Source organism: Lepisosteus oculatus, chromosome 15, assembly GCF_040954835.1.
Source record: "Lepisosteus oculatus isolate fLepOcu1 chromosome 15, fLepOcu1.hap2, whole genome shotgun sequence".
Lineage (NCBI taxonomy): Eukaryota > Metazoa > Chordata > Actinopteri > Semionotiformes > Lepisosteidae > Lepisosteus > Lepisosteus oculatus.
This window is the reverse complement of record NC_090710.1, coordinates 5,243,935-5,263,154: the sequence shown is the minus strand read 5'-3', so window position 1 is coordinate 5,263,154 and position 19,220 is coordinate 5,243,935. Positions and strand designations below refer to the sequence as shown.

Genomic DNA, 19,220 nt, shown 5'->3' with positions numbered 1-19,220 from the left:
ATATAATCTTAATATAATGATAATATTAAAAATATCCTCTGCAATTAAAATCAGCCGTTGTGTTAACAAATGTAATTTAAATTAAAATTATGAGATCTGATTGAATTGAAGAGAAACACATGGATGGAACAGATTGAGAAGCTATATAAAGTTGTGGTTTCTACAAAAAATAGGAACTTACATACAGCAATAGACAAATCATAATCTTAAAAAAACATGTGCTAAATATACTCTGTAAATGTTGACCAACACATGCACAGACCTACTCTTTTCTTTTCCATTGTCAAGCAGTGTCAGAAATTACACTTCAAAGTGGTTTTGAATAAGACTTATAAATTTAATGTGTACATAATTTTTAAATGTGTTTTATTTTCTATTTTCTTAGCATCATTTATTAGCAGTTGAAATACAGCCATTATAAAGCTCTTATACTGTTTAGAAATTCATTACTCTACCCTTTGAGCCAGAATATCAATGAGAATTTAAAGCATACTTTATAGTCTGGGTTAGTGCAGAGGATAGGTATGTTTTTCATTAAGACTGAAATTGTGACATTCTCAATACCTGATTCAAAGCACCGAGAATAGCCCTGTGGGCTTGGCAAAGAACATTTTGAGAAAAAATCTACTATTTACATTTTAGAATTTTATCCAGCTCTGGTTTATTGATATTATTTCTCTTCACAGGAACCAGGGTCAAATTCTAGATGAAGCTTCACTTTAACATTGCAGACATGAAGCTACTGTAAATGAAAATCTAAATTTGCCCTACATTATATAAAATGGTAATTATGTTTTTAATTTAGGTTAATTTTAAGGTTACTGCTTAGTTAAACTCTTGGACATATGGCTCTGTTCTTAGTCTAGAATGGCAAATAATTTAGTTTTTTTTTAAATATATAATATGTGGTATGTTATACAAAGATTTTGTATGCAGGTACTATTTATCCATGTATGTTAACAGTAGTCATTTTTCTTCGTCTACAATTTACTGTAGTTCAGTTGCTTGGTTCTAATGACAAAATGTGCCAACTAATATAAAGGATAGTATGCTTAATACTTTGGTTTTAGCTTGCCTGGCTGAGGAAAAGATGTTCTAGTGAGAAATCACACCCAAAGAATTCTCCCAAAGAATCCCCAAAACACAGAAACAGATTTTGAGCTTGTTTGTACAGTATGAGTAGATTCAGATATGCTGCGTTCCAGATTAACATTGATGTTGAATGTAGTGAATGTGCAACTCATATGCTAAAAAGCAAGTCTGTCATCAGGTAACAGCACTATCTTGAGTTATGAACTCATTGAAGATGCTGCAGCAACCCAGTAGAATAGCTTCTGTATGTGGAAGCAGGAAGAGATCTACCTCTTTGCTAAAAGGAACAGATGAGAAAATTGTTTTGCTGGTGGCATACTTGGTCAGAATCCAAGCATAGAGTTACAGATGCCCAAAAAGTCCTAGCTGTGAAGGGACAGAGCATGCTTAGGAAATTGGAAGTGGACGATTCAATACTGGCTGGTGGTGCTTAGATAGCCCCAGCTGGACAGTACAGAGAAAAGGGAGCCTAGTATTGGATCTGATATATGAGTTGCTCGATCATTGAAACAAATAAAGAGCCTCCAGGTAGACGGGTCCAGTGCATGGCTCCCTGGGAAGGGAAAAAAAAGGAAGAAGAAATGTGGAGAGCCACCCAGGTCTGGTATTGTGCATAGTTCCAGGGTGCAATGAAAGACAGAGAGGTCCAGCAAGAAGGCCGGGCAAGACACTCATGCCGGGGTGGTCTACGTTAATGCCAGACTGTACAGAGCATGAGCCCTTCGGGGTGTCTCCTCCCGAGACCAGGCCAGCATACGCTGTTGGGGCTTCAGAAGCGTGCTAAAGACTGAGCCGATATTATCACCTGCTGAGACTGGGTCTGAAGCGGGGTTCCAGTCTCCATTCCTCTCGTGGCAGCCTAAGATCACCATTCACAGATGTAGACAGAGGTCCAGTCAGAGCCCGGGAAATGGAATGGAACAAGGTGGGTTCCACTGGGAGGCTGGAAAGTAGCCATGGATGGAAGGAGGAGACAAAAGTAAGAGGGTGAAGCAGGGAAAAGGAAAAAGGGGAGAGTCAGCAGCTGGGGTAAAGGCAGTCCCATGGAGCCCTGGGATCCCGGATGAGTAATGCTGCTCAGGACTAGCACCAGGTACAGAAGAGACAGCAGGAGAGAGTCTTGTGTTTCAGACTGGTTAAGATTGCAACAAGAGAACTAGTTGAAGTGAAGGCTGCATTGATGGCAGGGCAGGGACAGTTTGAGACAAGCACTGGGATCATGGACGAGTAAAGCTGCTCAGGCATGAAGCTGATTTAACGGCAAGAGTGAGTCATCGGAAGTGAGAGTCCAGGGTTCCAAGTAGGAGTAGACTTGAAATGAAGACTGCTTCAGCAGCGGCGCGGGGACAGTCTGAGACAAGCCCTGGGATCCCATATGAGTGAAGCTACTCAGGGATGAAGCCAAATTAATGGCAAGAGTGAGACAGCAGGAGAGAGGTCTGGGATTACAAGCGGTAATACTGCTCTGTAGAAAGCCTGCTGAAGAAACAGGATGGGGTATCAGGTCAAAGGGTGAGGAAGTATGGAATCTTGGCATTAGTTTCAGCGAATGATTAATGATGAAGCACCGATTAATAATGAAGCACCGTAACAGAGACGCTTCTGAATTATAGAGATAAAGACATGATTGAATAATTGGAATCTTGATTAGAAATGAAGGACTAATTACTAGTGATGATTTATCATTAGTAATTAATAATTGCAATCGTGATTAGAAATGAAGGAGGATGGACCAAAAGGAAATCTTGGAGCCCTCATAAAAATACTCCCAGTTTCTCCAGGCAACTGCAAGTCAGGTGACCCCAAAGGATTGTATTTATAACAGATGTATTCTGAACTGAACCCACAAAATACGTACCAGATTATGAGATATGTATGCATCTGGAAGATGTGGATGGGGGAAGAGTAGAGGGCTGGCACCAAACCAGTTGGACACCAACCAAGGGGAATATATATGAAAGGGAACTGGGGAAAAGACAGAGACAAAACAACATATACAATATAGACTATAACCTTTGGAAGGAAGAGTGGAGCAGAGGGGAATAGGAAGAGATAGAAAGGATGAGAAAAGGAGAGACAACACTAACTCAGCTGTTTGGAGTTCCTAGACAACATTATGAGAACTGAAAGAAAAGCTTTGATATGGCAGTAACACAGCCACTTGTTTTCACTGGTGAGTTGGAGTTGTAAAGTCAAGAAAACAACTCCAGTCTTTGCTATTGAGAGATGAATGCAATGAAAGCAAAGTCCCCGCAGCACAAAAAGGGAAAAACATCCATCTGCAATGAAGTGAAACACTGAGTGCTAGAAAAGATGAGCAGCCAAGGGCCTTTATGTGTAAAGGAGAGAAAATGCAAGAATAGAAATTGACCTCTACCTGAACTTCTGTTAAATAACATCATACTGTAAATCATTACTTTCCTTTCTAAACTAAACCACTAAAAATTTCATATCATACTCATTTCATGAATATGTGCACACTGTAGGGACAAGGCCTTTTATTTCACTCAAAATTAAGTGATGTTAAGTATTTCTAACAATCTTTGTGTGCCTAGACCAAATATCCTGTTGCCTGTCACAGTAATTTAGCCAAAGAGGCTCCTCTCTGTGATCTCAGTCACAGGATGACCTAGTGGTCTTTAGAGTGTGTGCACGTGAGGGAGATGAGCTCTTGTATTGGAATCTTTCCTAGGACAGTCTAGATCCATAGTCAATACTCCCTTAAGATGGATGGTCACTGCTGGTGCCTTGATGTCTAGCAGAGGAACATACGTACATCTGGAAATAATTCTAAAAGCCACAGGCCGTGGTCAATCATCCAACATGGTTGTCCAACCAATCAGGGACCTGCAAGGTGTGGTTACCCACTCTACCAGGTAACTTCATGACCAATCACCAACCGTATCTTCCCCAGTTAAAAAGCAGTGCATCACCTATAACTGCACCCACTCTATCCTCTGAACTAACTTGGCTGATTGACAACAGAACCACGTGACTAGAGGGTGAGTCCGTTATTTAAGACAGACATCTGCCCAAGGTCTACCCTACATCAGAACCTTGCAACCAGCTAGCTACCACCATGCTTTCGCTTGATCACATTACGGATTAACTTTCGGCAACAAGAAACCGAGTTTCTCTTCTTTCTTGTGTGACTTGCCCCAACTGAGCAGTCACCACCCTGTGCACAGAATGTGTCCAAGTTCAGCTCAATGTTAATTTGGTCAACCCATCCGAGAGAATCGACTGTCAGCGTAAGGCTACAGCAACATCTCTCTTTGTCCCAATTACCTCAAGCTGCCTAAGGACTGGAGTGGCAAAGCCAAAGCTGTACCCCAAAGACCTACTAAGAAAGAAGACTGAAAGATTAATTGGCTTCTACGAAAATTGACCCTGGTGTGAATCTGGGCATTTCTGTGTTTGTGTCTTTGTGTTCCCTGTGATATACTGTTTTCCCATCTAGGGTGTACAGAAGTTTCTAATTAAGGTTCTTTATGTTTCATAGAGCTAATATCTTTTGGTTTAAAATTAATGGGCAAGAACAAAATCTACTTAAAAAGTATTCAGAAGACAATACTTCTGCTTTGAAAAATAATGTATTTTTATGTGAAGGATGCTTCAGATACCTTATGCATATGAATCTTAATGGCAAGGTTCAACATCAGTATTCCAAGCAACATGTAGCATCACAAAATTATTGAATACGCACAGTTATTTATTCCTTTGAAGTAGGTTTTTACATAAATATTTTAAAATGTAATATGGTCATTGCCTGATTATATCCAGTTTTTACTGCCCGCCACAATGTATAACACAGTTTCAGACTTTATAGATAATACTAGATTAGATAAGCATGCCAAATTCCACTTCCCAGCTCATCCAAAGATACCATGTCTTCCCTGGCTTCCTCACATCCAGACTGGAAACCAATACATTGTGAAATATAAAAAAAAGATGTTGCCATGATACAGACAGCTTACAATATGTTGATAAACCACTGACAGGGTGCTTCACTGAGAATCCTGCTGATCCCTATAAATTTGTTCCTTGGACATTCCATATCACAATTACTGTAAATCTTCTCTTGCTTTGGCCCTGAAATAAAATATGATGAAAATTCCAGATTAAATAACAACATTTTATTCACAATCTTTGATAGTGTGCTAGTTATCCCAAAACAATAGTTAATAGTTTTACTGTAGAACAGCAACCTTTGGAAACAAACAGGACTGTAACAGATACAATTACCCAGGTGAATTCCATGCTGAAAAGAAAGGATATAGCATTTTGGCTGTAGCACTTTCATCAGGTGTGTGGGGGAGTATGGGGGGGGGTAGGAGTCTGGGGGTAAGGAGTGAAAAAGAAAATGGGAGGGTGGCAGAAAAGGTCTAAAGAGATTGGTATGTGGAGACAATTTCCAGAAAAAGTGTGGAACAAAATCTGAAAATCTGAAAAGGAGAGAGATGGCAAGAAATTAGTTGATCAGTGAGAATTGGGTGAATATTTCTGAATCTCTCTGTTCCTTCAAAGGAAGCAGACAGACAGGTCAGCTTTATCATGGTTGGGAGAGGTAAAAGTTGGAACGATCAGCTGTCGGTCAGTCTTCTTCCTCTTTTGGCAAAGTAAACGGCTGGGCACTTTCTGCACGAATTGCAATACACAAGATTGCTGTACAAACCAAATGCCCTCTGGGTGAATTTAAAATGTTTACAGAAAAGTCATGTACACTGCACTGTTAGTGTTTAGCTGGATAGGTACAGATATTTGTGATATAGCAGGTTTTGGTGGAACAAATGGTGCCTCGTGTGGATAATGGTTGTGGGCAGTTAAGGCAGTTCCTTTTATTAGTATTTTAATAAATCATTTAATAATTATCTTTTGTCATTATTATAAATAATAGACATTTAAGGTGATCTGCAAGGAGTAAAAGAAACAACATAACCTTTTCAATATTGTTAATAGTTATCTAATGGACAGACATTTTGGCAACATAAATGGTATATTCCGTGCATAAATGAGTGACGGTTTTTGAAGACATTCAATTTTAGGTTTACATATAGTGATAGGTGGCTTTGCGGGAAAGCCACCTGTTAATTAGAGAAACCTGTAGAGTAAGACACAGCTGGTCTGATTAATTAGCACTTGGAGAAAGTGAAATTCCACATGAGTGAAGGAAACTATCAAGATAGGCTCTGCATGGAATTAGTCACTCCTCTGGGCTAATTGGGAAGCTTACAAGAACAGCTGTTAGGAAAAGGTTTTTTAGTCTATGTCAGGGCTCCAGCTTGTTAAGAGTTTTAGAAGTGATCTTAAGCAACATATTGTACTGGCTTTCAGGTTTGTGAGACTGAGTGAGCTAGGGATGCTTAGGAAAATATAGTTTAAAATACAGTTTAAATTGTACTTGAGGCATCACAGGTGCTAGACAGGTGGGCTGCACAGTACCTAGTTTTCTTGGCTCAAAGGGGGTTCAAGTGCACTGTTGAGAAACAGGGCTGGCCTGCTGATCCAGGGATGACTGGAGGCAATGGTCCCGGACCTGGATGAGTCTGGGCATCGTGTGGCAAGGAGCTGTTTACCTTCACTCCACAACAAAACGTGAGAGGTCTAGATGGCAAAATCTGAGTCCGAGTACCCCCTGGGCCTTAGTGTCAGCAGACAGATGGGCGATCTGTCAGAATGTGGGAGAGAGAAAGCAGTAAACCATTACCTACTGTACTGGGGTCACAGGTGTTGATTACAGAGTGGCATTGCTGGCCAGACAGGATCAGCTGGAAGCTAGTGATGAGAAGAGACTACTTGTTAGTGAAGATTTGGGTCTTGGTGAACAGTGGAGTTGAAAGAATAAGAGTGAGGCAAACATCAAGACATGGTGACACAGAGGTTATCTGACTGAATACCCTAGTGCCAGGTTATGTTAAAGTGAATAGTGACAAATGAAGTGAAGTCAAATAACTGGGGGACAGTTAAATGGGATGAATACTCTAGTATTCTGTGATTACTGAAGACACAAAATGGAGAATGAATGAGAAGATCTAGTAAATGTGCAGTGCTTAGTGACTAATGAAGACAAAGTTAATAAAAGTGTAACTTGTATGTAGAATCAAGAGAAGAGCAACTGGGAAGGAAGAGCTGTCTTCACAGAGAGGGAAACACCATGAAAAAACTGGGATTCTAGAGGGGTCTGAAAGAAGACACCAAGGTGACATGCTGGAAGTGATAGATCTAGGGTGGTATTTGTGTTGGCAGTTGTTTTTTGTCAACTGTGCACTTCATATGACATTTTGTTTTTATATCAGAAGTCATTTAGGTCATGTCATGACTACAATCAGTTGTGTACATTGTCAGTGGAACAAGCCAATGCTTTGGATTATCTTGGAGTCCCAGGACAGAAATAGGTGATGTTCAGATAAGCAGTATTCTGAGCTTTTGAATGAATGACATGGTATCTTAGTGATGCAGGACAATCAAAAGCCTTCAACACTGCACAGTATAATGCTATACTTCCTTTTGAAAATAAAAAAAATAACAATTTCATTTTAACAATCAAAACAACAACAATATGGCCATGAAGTGTCATAAAGTAAGTCAATCCAAATTACTTGACTATAGTGTGATAATGAAAATATCATCTTAATGCGTAATTCCTACACTCTTTATTTCAGATGACTGGAATTTGATAGGCATTATTGTATGTATATATTGTAAATGCTGAATTACCTCTAAATCAGTGGTACTTTGTCTTCTCCCCCTTTTGTCTTTTCAGGAAATGGGGTGTGTAACTGCGGAAACTGTGACTGCTGGGAAGGGTGGACTGGGAATGCGTGTGAGATCTGGGTTGGAGCAGAGTACTAACAAAGCAAGGATGCTTCAAAAGACTGAGTTGTATTATTAAAGGCTGCTGAAGTACATAGAAAAGCAACAGATGAGAATCATAGAAGAGAATACTCATTCAAAACCTGGATAGAATTCTTCATTCTGGTTTCTGCATATCACTTGTGTAACAGCATTCAAAATACTGGTTACAAATGATCTTTATTAAAACTATATTGTTGTATTGAAGTAAAACAACCGTGGAAGCAAAAACGGTTATCCTGTATTTTTTTTCTTTTTTTAGCCGCATTACCGTGTAACCCCTTTTCAGTACAACTATATGTATGAAAAAATATTTATATTTAAGATTCCTCACATTTTCTAGAACTCTACACAAAAGAAGGTGGCATATCATGAAGAGAATCCAGACAATGAAGAAAACAAAAACAGAGAAGCATTTTTGTGTGGTGTGTGCATTTGTATGCTGTATACAGTATGTGTGCAAAGGTAATAAATTTAAGTTTTTTTGTCTACTTCTCATTATCCACCAACCAGACTCTATTCAAACTGACCCATTCCCTCTATATATGTTGGTATTAGAGTATTAGCTATTATTTTAATGATACTGTGCTGAATGGAACAGTACTTGCATGGAAATGGTGCAAAGTTATTCCTGTCTTTGTTCCTGTAGTTTTATATTATAAAAGTTTACCTTTGAAGGAAATTCTGAATATAAGCCTTCATATACAATACTAAATTTTACTATGTATTGTTTTTCTTTCAGTGACTGTTAAAATATTTAATTAACAGCACCACCTTGTCAAGAGGCTTCTAAGCACATCGAACAGTAAAAAGAGTGACAGATGAAAGAGTTTGTGGTATTGAGCAAATATAATCACAAAATATAATCTAAAATACAGAGAAAAAAGGAGAGAATATCAGACTATGTTGTTCCATATCAGAATGTAATAAATGTCACATATGAACATGAGAACTGCACCCCAGAGCCTTTCTATTTTAGTGAGTCTGCTTTGCCAAAGGCTACATACATTTCTCCTTGAAATGTAGGTTCAGTGGGGAACACAAAATAAAAGAGCTGGAGCTAAAAAATTCAATCTACTTTGGCCTTTTCAGATGATTTTGTAACTGTCAGTTTGCTAATTATTTTTAACTCCTTTGTATGATTGTTGAAATACTGTACTCCATATTCAATTGCATTAAGTTTGTTACGGATGTTACAGTACGCCTTTATATAAATATTTTATTCAATATGTTGTATTTGTGTATACAACAAATAAACACAAACTGTACAGTGCAGACAAACTCTTTGCATATATGTATGTAAAGTTAGCAGTACATACCAACAGTTCTTAAAACACATAGCCTACTACATGCAGTTCATCAATGCCATCCTCTTCCCATGCAACAGATGAGACAACAGACAAATAAAAAGTTGTAACTGAAGCACAAATAACAAAGACCCTCTTCTGCTATAATGTTTAAACATGTTAGGAAAAACGGAAAAAAAAATCAGACAATCATTCATAGGAATAAACACCATCACAGACCCGTATAAAACAGAAAAAAAAATCTGAGAGAGAAGATAGGTATACATTTACACGCAGGTCATTTACAAAAATAAATTCAGCCTTCTTTAACCAGTCAACTGGTTTGCAGGGCAAGTATAGCCCAGCATGTAGGGTTCACTGTTGAAAACTATGATCTGTTTCATGTGGATGTGGGACACCAGCCCTATATAGAATGAAATTGTAAAATTCCTTTTGTGCATATTACTGTATTTTATTATAGCATTAAAGTAGCTTTGTACAGACTTAAATAGTTAACTCTAGCTAATGTGCTTCACTTCTCCTAATATGAAACTAGCTCAGGATTCCAATAAGTTCCAGAAATGATAAATATTTCAAATCAATTTCAGAATATATTTGCCATTTAGCAGCATAGCATCAGTCTACTTTTTAAACAATATACTAACTCTTATTTAATTAACCTATTATGAAAATTGTTAAAGCAAGACAAGTTCATACTAAATTTGTTTACTGTTTCAGGAGATTTTTGAATAATGTACTGAGTTTAATGTGAATAATTCAAACCAGAATTGTAAATAATAAATGAATGGCTGAGGTGTAAGTTCAGCCTAACAAAACACATTAAATTCACAACCAAATGTAAACTTCTATTTATGATGATTGAACAATATTTTTATTGTTTATATGATGTCCGTCATTATTTGGTCCTTTAAAATAAAACCTTTTACTTGTCCTCTTTAGCATGCAATACAAGTGCTGGAAATATTCTCAAGGTACACATAATGTTTTAGGATGAAAAGGAATTTTTTTTTTTAATGCACTGGTCAGAACTCCAAAGAATTACTTTTTTTCAGAATCAAAGCTTATTTTCCATTAAAAACAAAAAATAAATAAAAGTTTTTTCTGTTGCATTTATCATTAATCTTTTGTTTTATTTCAGCTTTTAGTTGCACAGTCAAGGACATCGATAGTTTGGTAAGAATCTATCTGAGAAAAAAACCCTGAAAAAATAAGGGTACTGTATGTTCTTTTGTTTATTTACTATGCAACTTGACTCCTACTGGATGTGGACTGATTATGAGGCACCTTTAACCCAGCAGTGTCTGGGTACACATTTTTGCATGCTGGGTTAGAGGTATGCACAGGTACATAGACCAAAGTGAGAAGTTCTGGACTCTGCATGCTGAGCTAAGAAAAATCCTTTCATATACTGTATCTCATAATGTCTAGTCATCAAAAATTACATTTCTCTTTTTTTATACAATGAAAACATTAGAATATAAGCTATATCTTGCATTGCTGCTGCAAGAAAGAACACAACACTAACCTTGCCCATGCTTTGCTGAATGGGACGGTGATGCAGCCAATAGTAATGGCATCTACTTAGATCCAGCATTCCCCACACTGAGTAAAGTAGACAATGTTTTTTTTAATGGCTGCAGTTAGCATGACCCCTTCAGTAGCTCCATAGCTCACTGCTTAAAGAGGGTCAGTGTGTGAAGGATGGGCCTTGTCTGGAGGCCTACAAGGCCTATAGATTTTCTTAGAGCCCATGCTCTAAAAAATAAAATTCTAGTTCCTATTGACTGGACAAGGCGAATTTCACCACTGGCGGAATCAGCTTGTGATATGTTTCTACCATGCACCCACACCAGGGAGCTTTATATTGATAGTGCCTGGCATAATGTATTCGCGTTTAATGCCAGGAGCAATTTCTCAGCCTTCACCATGTTGTTATCGTTAGTAGAACCAATACTGAGCCTGAGATGCTGATTACATTTTGTTTATAGATGTGGTATTTCAAAAGTGTTTTAATTGAGCCTTCTTGAAGTTTCTGGAGCCAAGCCAGCTGTGACATCTTTTTTGCGTAAGTAATTTTAGTGTGTGTGGGGTTTTTTTTGTTTGTATTAGAAAATCACACATAGCCCCTGCAAAAAGTTCTAAAGTACTGGACAAAAGAGAAAGAGTGAGAAGAGAAATAGAAAGAGGAGAGAAACATACTTGTAAAAAAGAGAGGATGACAGTCCATTTTTCCAAACTTCACAGCATCTACCCAGAACACAGCTGGTGTACTGTCACATAGAAAATAGATCTGAACTACATGGACTTGGCTGCAAAAGGGCTCGAAAGGGGGAATTATGGGTAACCATCAGCAGGCAAGGTACTGCATGTGGCTGTGAAATATATCATTCTCATGGATTGTCACAGTTACAGAAAAGATTAAAAAGGCATTCCATATCTGGTAGGGCATTCCATGGTCAGAGTTTAGCTGGCTATCCAGATGTCTTCTCCTCGTGGATTTATTAGCGACAGATTGGGACTGATTTATCCCCTGGCGATGGAACAGTTCAGAAACAGCGAGGAGCAAGGGTTGTGTGAACCTGATCCACACACGCACGAGAGTTCGAGTCTGGCAGGGATAAACCGCTCAACAGTGTCATGGGTTCGTTCGTGTGCCACAGCTCTGCAGGTCTGGCTATGTCGTCTTGCTCGTCTTGCAGACTGGTTTTCCCCCATTCATTACTGCAGACGCACTTGTGCTTTTACTTGGAGTCACGCCCACTTTTGGAACTGTTTCTCCAACATCATGCAATGATGGCTCTCTGTACATGGCAACTGGAAGAAACAAAAAGAGTGTAGAAAAAGCAGGTTAGAACACAATTTCTGTACTATGATACAGTTTCCAAAATTCGTGAGCAATACCTTTAGTTTCTGAATGAGCATGGTGTAAGACATACATTTGCAGGTGATGCTGCGAGTTTTGTTGCAGGGAAAAGTGCTTGGTATGGATGATTGCTGAGGGTGGTCAAGGGAGCTGTGAACAAGAAGGTTACGCAGATTAGGTGGTCGGAGATATGAGATGATGAGGCAGTCTGAAAAGAGGGCACCGATGGAGGGATCATCCAGTAAGATGGAAAAGTTCTCATTAATGGTCCTGGGGATAGAAAGTGTGTTAGGATGGTAGGGAAGCACCAGAGGAATGCGGTTTTGAGGCCGGGAGTTCCTGATTGAGTTGATCATTCAAGGCCCTTCAGGACAATTCTGGATCACTCAGATGACATCCTGTATCTCCAGCAATCTTATTTACTGCATCTCTTGCACAAAATGTCCAGCTATCTAAATTGGGGAAACAGGAAGGACACTCAGGGACCGCTTCAGAGAACATGTTAGGGCTGTGAGGATCAAAGATTTCTCCAAGCCCATAGTTTCTCTTTTCACCTCTAACGGCCATGATCACACTGATCTCTCCATCTGCGTTCTCAAGAGGGGTTTCTTAACTCCTATTGCAGAAAGACATCCGAACCAAAATTTTCCTGAAACTAGGTTTACACCTTCCCCCTTCTCTCAACAAAAGAATCGTTTCCTTCTAATCCTCTCTATTCATTTGCAGGTTTCGACTTTACACCTCTCATCACCTCTCTCAACTTCGCACCACCTGAGTGGCCTCTGTGTCTCCCCCCTGCTCCTGCCTCCTCTGCACTCCCGCCTTTTGTTCTCCTATGCCATACAAGCTGCTAACTTCCCTGTCTTTCTAACACCTGAAGAAGGCTCCACAGCCGAAATGTTGTGTTTCCTTTCTTCTCTCATCAGCATGGAATAAACCTTAACTTGTTACTTTGTAGCCTCTGCATGCTGACGCACCTACCTACTTGAAATCCTTTAGCTTTGGTTCTCTTTGTTAGATCAAATAGGTGGTTTAGGTTGCTGTACTTAAGGGAATAGTGCAGAGCAGATGTTGCAGTTCAGTGATTGCTTACATAAAATGGATGTGCTTGATTTACTGAGCTTTTTGCTTTTGAGATGGAACACACTTGAGAAGATAAGCAATTAACTTCTACCCTTCCTGGGAGGTCTAGGCTTGGACTGCACCTGGCTTAAGACTATGCTATTGTTTTCAAACTCTGTAAAGTTATAAAAAGCAGTTGAGTGACCTCAGTTATTCACTATTGTTATTTTGTTGTGAGTGGCCAAAAGCTGATAAAACCTGGAAAAATTATGCAAACACTGATAGTTGCCTGGAATGTATTTTTTTCCCCAGGCCAACACAAATAATGATTATTAAATTATTAATAACAGTAATTAATAGTTTCTTGCATTGGTATATTGTTTTCATCTCATAAGATCCCAAAAGCCCTTTACATATAGGAAGGAACTGAAGTACAGCCCACACCCGGATGACACACAAAAGCCATTCTACACCATCAGCCCCACTACAAAGCAGATCAGATGGAGAAGTGGGAAATGACACTTTTTTGGTAGACAAGTTTATACTTAATCGGGTAGACCAGATTTAATGCCCTAGGTCTTCTGAATAGTAACTTGGCATTGGAAATCACACATTGTGATTATAACTAGGTCATCTTAATTTGGCATAGCAGCAAAAGCATTCCCCATATTAAATGTTCATCACTAAAAAGGTGTCTGACAATTCCAGCAAAGAAGGTGTCTTTGTATCACAAATAGTACCATAGTTATCCCATTTAGCTGTTCTAGGTATCTACAGTAAATCATTAAAATATTTTGTCCCAGCTCAAAAAAAGTACTTAGAAATTCCTCCTCTATCCTATTTGTGGATTGGTTCAGAAGTGTTTTGAACAATTCTGTGTTGGAGGGCCTGTTAAAATTGCCAATGCCTATGCTAATCTTATCAGTGAGTATAGCTCCTCAAAATGTGTTGCTAGAAATGAGTAAAATGCTAATCAGTGTTAACAGGTTAGGAAACACCCCATAGTGTTGATATCACATAAACTACATACTACTGCTTTCATGGGCACTGGCTTTTCTACAGGGAGGAAAATAATTCAGTACTATATCCCAACTATAGATGTTATTAAGCCCTCCTAAAATGAAATCTCAGGCTTGGCATCAGCAGTCCTGTTCCCCTGTACCCTAACCTCTATTCAGCTTGTCCAGTTTGCCCATTTTTTAAGCTTATGAAATACCACTGCAGTCTGGAATTACAGTATGTTTTCTCCAAACAAATGAATAACAGCAGTATGTCTAATGCAATAGACATGCACATAGGGGAATTATGGCCCAATGAAACTGGAAAATATTATAAGTGATAATCCCTGTAGGCATGATTTCAATATTTCATATTCACTATAAAGAAAACAAAGAATTCCCATAGTACAGCTTGCTCAACTGTCTGTTCATCTATCTCTCCATTTATGAGTCACAATGTGATCTTATCCATTGTAGGTTTTTAAAACACACACTGGTTGAGTGATGAGGAAGGTGGTGTTTGGTTTGGAAACAGTACTGTTTTACAGTACTGAGCTTCCAGACAACATCTAAATGTCCCCACTGTGCACATAAAAACACCTGTTGGTTTTATGTATCAGTATCCCAAAAGGCAATTACATTTACTTCACTTTGATAACAGCCTTGCATTCTCATCAGAGTGAAAATGTTTCACTCCACCAGTATTTCAAATTTGTAAAACAGATTAAAAAAAATGTTTGTACATTTTTATAAAAAGCATTTTAATCCAAAATAAAAACATATCTGATGGGTTTAACACTGGTAAAGTAAGTTTTTCTTTTTATTCACTCTATATACACACAGGTACAGGTAAGTACAGTAGCATATATACAGTAACTAGAAAGCTGGCAAACGAAATGGAAGTTTCCGTGTCATTCACATGTTGAGAACAAATTAATTTGGACATTTAAAAAGGCACTTCTCTCATTCTTAACAAGCAAAGGAGTACTTCCTAAAAAGTTGTATCACATGATATTGTCTTCTTTTTCAGCCGTTTGTACAGTACAATGCACTCCAAACTACTGTAGCAAAAAATATGTTGCACTGTATGTACTCTTCACTGACATTCATAGACAGATTGGAGTCTAGACAGTTAACCTTTAGAAGAACAATCATCAAGAGGGGCTGAGACCTCTTTTTCTGTATAAATGAAGAGCGTCCATCTTCTTTATCATTGAACAAGTGGGATTATGTGTAACCTGCCAGCAGAGAGTCCTCCATATTTGTGACCTTAGTTAGTTTAGGTGCAGATCACAAGAACTGCCATGATGTTCTGTCTGTGCTTTTTATAACAGCACACATTGTTCATCTGCTCATCTAAATCTCATGACATGCGAGTATTCCATCACTATTAAAAACAAACTAACTGAGGCCAGATATTATAAAAATAAATGCTTACACTTATATAGCACTTTTCTGGACTCAAAGCAGTAATGGGGACTCCCCTATCATCACTACCAATGTGCAGCATCCACCTGGATGATACGATGTCAGCCATAATGCGCCAGAACCCTCACTACACATCAGCTCTTAGTGGGGAGGAGAGCAGAGTAATGAAGCCAATTCATGGATGGGGATTATTAGGAGGCCATGATTGGCAAGGGCCAATGGGAAATGAGCCCCCTGATCGCCCCACTAACACCTCTTCCAGCAGTAACCTTAGTTTTTCCCAGGAGGTCTCCATCCAAGTACTGACCAGGCTCACACCTGCTTAGCTTCAGTGGGTTGCTAGTTGTGAGTTGCAGGGTGATATGGCTGCTGGCAATATGTTCACTAAGCCTGACAGCAGACATATAAACAATTTTGGTGATGAATTAGAGGTCTTTTGAAAAGATGTGCTTTGAGAAGGGAACTAATCTTCTCTGTCTCTTTCAGTCATCCACACTTCATCCATCCATATCCATTTTCTAATTGTTTCCTACAATTCAGGGTGCATAGAGGAGCCAGATAAGCAACAGGCGCAGGATGAGGTACACCCTGGATGGGATGCCAGTCCATCACACTTCAGAAATACAGACATGCACAAACTCACAGTAGGGCCTATTTTCCCAGAAGCCAATTAAATTACCTGTATGATTTTGGACTGTGGGAAGAAACCTACAGTAAGTGAACATGTTGAGAACATACTGCAAAAGCTCCACATAGACAGCACTGTAGATCCAGAATTGAACCCAGGATCCCAGCTCTTCAAGTCGGCATGCTGCCCACCTCACCCACACTCACACACTCAAAGCCAAAGCACTTTAAGAGTTGTCACAGTAAAGCAGCAAAGGGCACCTCACCTTCTAATGGCTTAGGCAGGAAATGAGCAGCTGGTTTAGTTTTCTTCACTCGGTTCCCCTTCATGACTTGTCCTTCCTTATTGAGACCCAGGAACCAAGCTCTACCAGATTCTTGTTGTCTGTACAGCATGGACGAGTAGATCACATAATAGTTTTCAAATACCGACTCTTTAAATTTGCATTCTGGTGTGAAGAGTTCCTGTAAGATAAAGCACAAAACCAGAGGTCAGACTGGGTTTCAAGTCATTGTCACTATCAAATCATGTTATTATATGAAAACTTATATTTTTTGTTGACTACAAAGGTGTAAAATGTATGCATACAGTATATTTTGTAATTAGACTTATCATAGTGTAGATTTTTTTCTTTACATCATCCCTTGCAAGTTGGCACTACATAAACAATCGTTCAGTCCCTGCATACTGTATTAACATTTATTAACCCTGTTGTAAAAGTTGTGTCAATTGCCTCTGAACAACAGTTCTAGTTTCCATCAGTACAATTGAACACTTCTGCCTCTTTCTTCTCTGCTGATACTATTTAATACAGAGCTTTATCCTTTCACTGCCCTGAGGTATGGCATTGACTTCTTCCTTGGTTAATACCTGAGTAAGTGTTTAGTACATTAGCCATTTCTCTTTGCTTGACTAATACAGTATATTGCTTATACATACAGTATAAAGAATAAAGAATTACAATTAAGATTGTCCTGGCTCACTACCAGGACAATAGTATAGCAGTTGTGATATAGCTGTAGTTTTACAGTACAGTATGTATTAAGCATTAACAAACTCTGTCAATGAAATACCTCAAAATTCTCAAACCTTAACAATCTTATACGTATGTTGGTATCCACTTGAAGAAAGTCTGGTCTTGCTATACAGACTACTATTTATATATAGCATCTGGTTTACACAGGGGGATCTTAGATATTATAAACTGGTTTTGTCCACATAATTACATAATAAATTAAAACTTCACAGAGTTTCAATGAAACCATGACATGGTACGTTCATTCTCCTGTTTCACAATCACAAAGAGACCAGTAAAATCTCGTTTCTTTTTTCACACTGGAGTAAAAAAGAATTCATGTTATCACAGTTATTTTTAATGAGTATGGGCCATGCTCTAGAACTTGCAATTGCAATTCGAGCTTCTGGGCTCTTCTTTCTTTCTATACTTACATCTCCATTCTACAATGCTTGCCTATGGAGTTGCCTAGAGGGCGAGGTTGTCTACAGTATATACAGTAGCCAATGCACAATCAATTTTATACCAGGAATAAAAGTCATTCTGTTTCATGTTTTGTATACAGTCTTAGCAAAGTTAACAGTTAATATCTTATCTCAAATGCTGCAGATGAGACCAGTTTTTGGGACAATATCCTAATCAAATCAAATGATTAGATGAATAAAAAGTGTAGTTGATCTCTCGTAGACGGTATCTTATAAAGATGAATCCTAGATTTTGAGTCTGTGTACAAATTTTTGTTTTGGGGCACAGTTGGCATATTTTTAGGAAATGCTGTAGGGAGTGTTTAGAAGTTGTAGGAATAGGCCACTAACTGTTTTACTGTTAGTAATCTTGGAGGACAGTGAGTTTAATCTGAGCCAGAAACAGATTGGCTGGCTTGTCGGACTGCGGCTAAAAAGATATAGGTGCTACTGTATGCTGGGATCTTCCACATTCCCTCTCTTGGCATTTCTTAAGAGGGTTACAGTGCTGCTGCTGATGCTCGATTGCAGCAGTTTCACCATATTTTAGAGATTCTTAGGTAGAAACCTTTTCTACAAATTATTTCCTGAAAGTGTTTTAAAATACTGTATCACTTGTCGGTTTGGCAACATACTTACCATTAATTTTAATAGGTTGGGAAAATTAGTGAGGATAATCAGTAAAATCCATCCATCCATTTTCCTACCGCTTTATCCAGTACAGGGTCACGGGGGAGCTGAATCCTATCCTGGCAAATAATGGGCACAAGGCTGAATATTCTCTGGACCATATACCAGTCCATCACAGGAAGTAGCAAAATCACTGGGGCGAAACAAATAAACCTAAATGCCTTCTACAAACAGAGGGGTGTACGGACCAAGACCAAGAGCATTATGGAGCGTTTGGCTCATCCCTTCCAGTTTGAATTCAAACTACTTCAAATTGGGAGAGGCCTCTAGGTGTTAAGGGAATAGACTCAGGAAGTCTTTCATCCCCACTACAGTCTCAAACAATGTTGAATTACCTATCTGCTACATTCTTTGCTGGTTATGTTTGTTTTGGTTGTTTTTTTTCTGTTTTGTTGTGCCTAAAATATTTTACTTTTATTTCTTTTAATTTATTTTTATGATATTTTAAGTTAAGTTTTATCTACATTTTATTCTTAACTTCAAAAGTTATGTTCTTATTCTTAAACACAATCTGGATTTACACAACGTATCTACAAATTTCTAATAAGTGGATATTCTGTTTAAATTCAGAATCTCACTTTAGGTTATATCTTCAGGCACAACAGTCTCAAGATACTTTGCCTGAAGTTTTTCAATCAACATTAAATGATTGCATTTCATTAAAACATTAAATTTATTGCAGCTGTGAGGAATGGTACACTGCAATTTGGGAAAAAAATCCATTAACCTTTTCTAACATTTTATATTCCAAATAAAAACAGCAGACCAAAATTATATTTCTCCCCTTCTAAAAGCTTCTTAAACTTTACAAAGAAATAGAT

General features: G+C 38.4%; 2 protein-coding genes across 6 annotated transcripts in view; one reads left to right on the top strand and one right to left on the bottom strand.

Moving 5' to 3' along the window:
• Positions 1-8,435, top strand: part of itgbl1 (integrin, beta-like 1) — a 106,468-nt gene extending 98,033 nt beyond the window's left edge. For 2 of the 3 annotated variants that reach the window (XM_015363460.2, XM_006638900.3), the window contains exon 11: positions 7,856-8,435. In XM_015363460.2, the coding sequence (XP_015218946.1) occupies positions 7,856-7,944 (89 nt within the window). In that variant the 3' untranslated portion in view covers positions 7,945-8,435. Of the gene's footprint in view, positions 1-7,190; positions 7,292-7,855 lie in introns of all 3 variants that reach the window. The other variant, XM_015363459.2, reaches the window with a different exon arrangement.
• A 710-nt stretch (positions 8,436-9,145) lies between these two features.
• Positions 9,146-19,220, bottom strand: part of fgf14 (fibroblast growth factor 14) — a 216,104-nt gene continuing 206,029 nt past the window's right edge. For all 3 annotated transcript variants that reach the window (XM_006638898.3, XM_015363461.2, XM_006638899.3), the window contains exons 4-5: positions 16,496-16,694; positions 9,146-12,065 (exon numbers count right to left, since the gene is read on the bottom strand). In XM_006638898.3, coding sequence (XP_006638961.1) covers positions 11,926-12,065; positions 16,496-16,694 — 339 coding nt within the window. In that variant the 3' untranslated portion in view covers positions 9,146-11,925. The remainder of the gene's footprint in view (positions 12,066-16,495; positions 16,695-19,220) is intronic.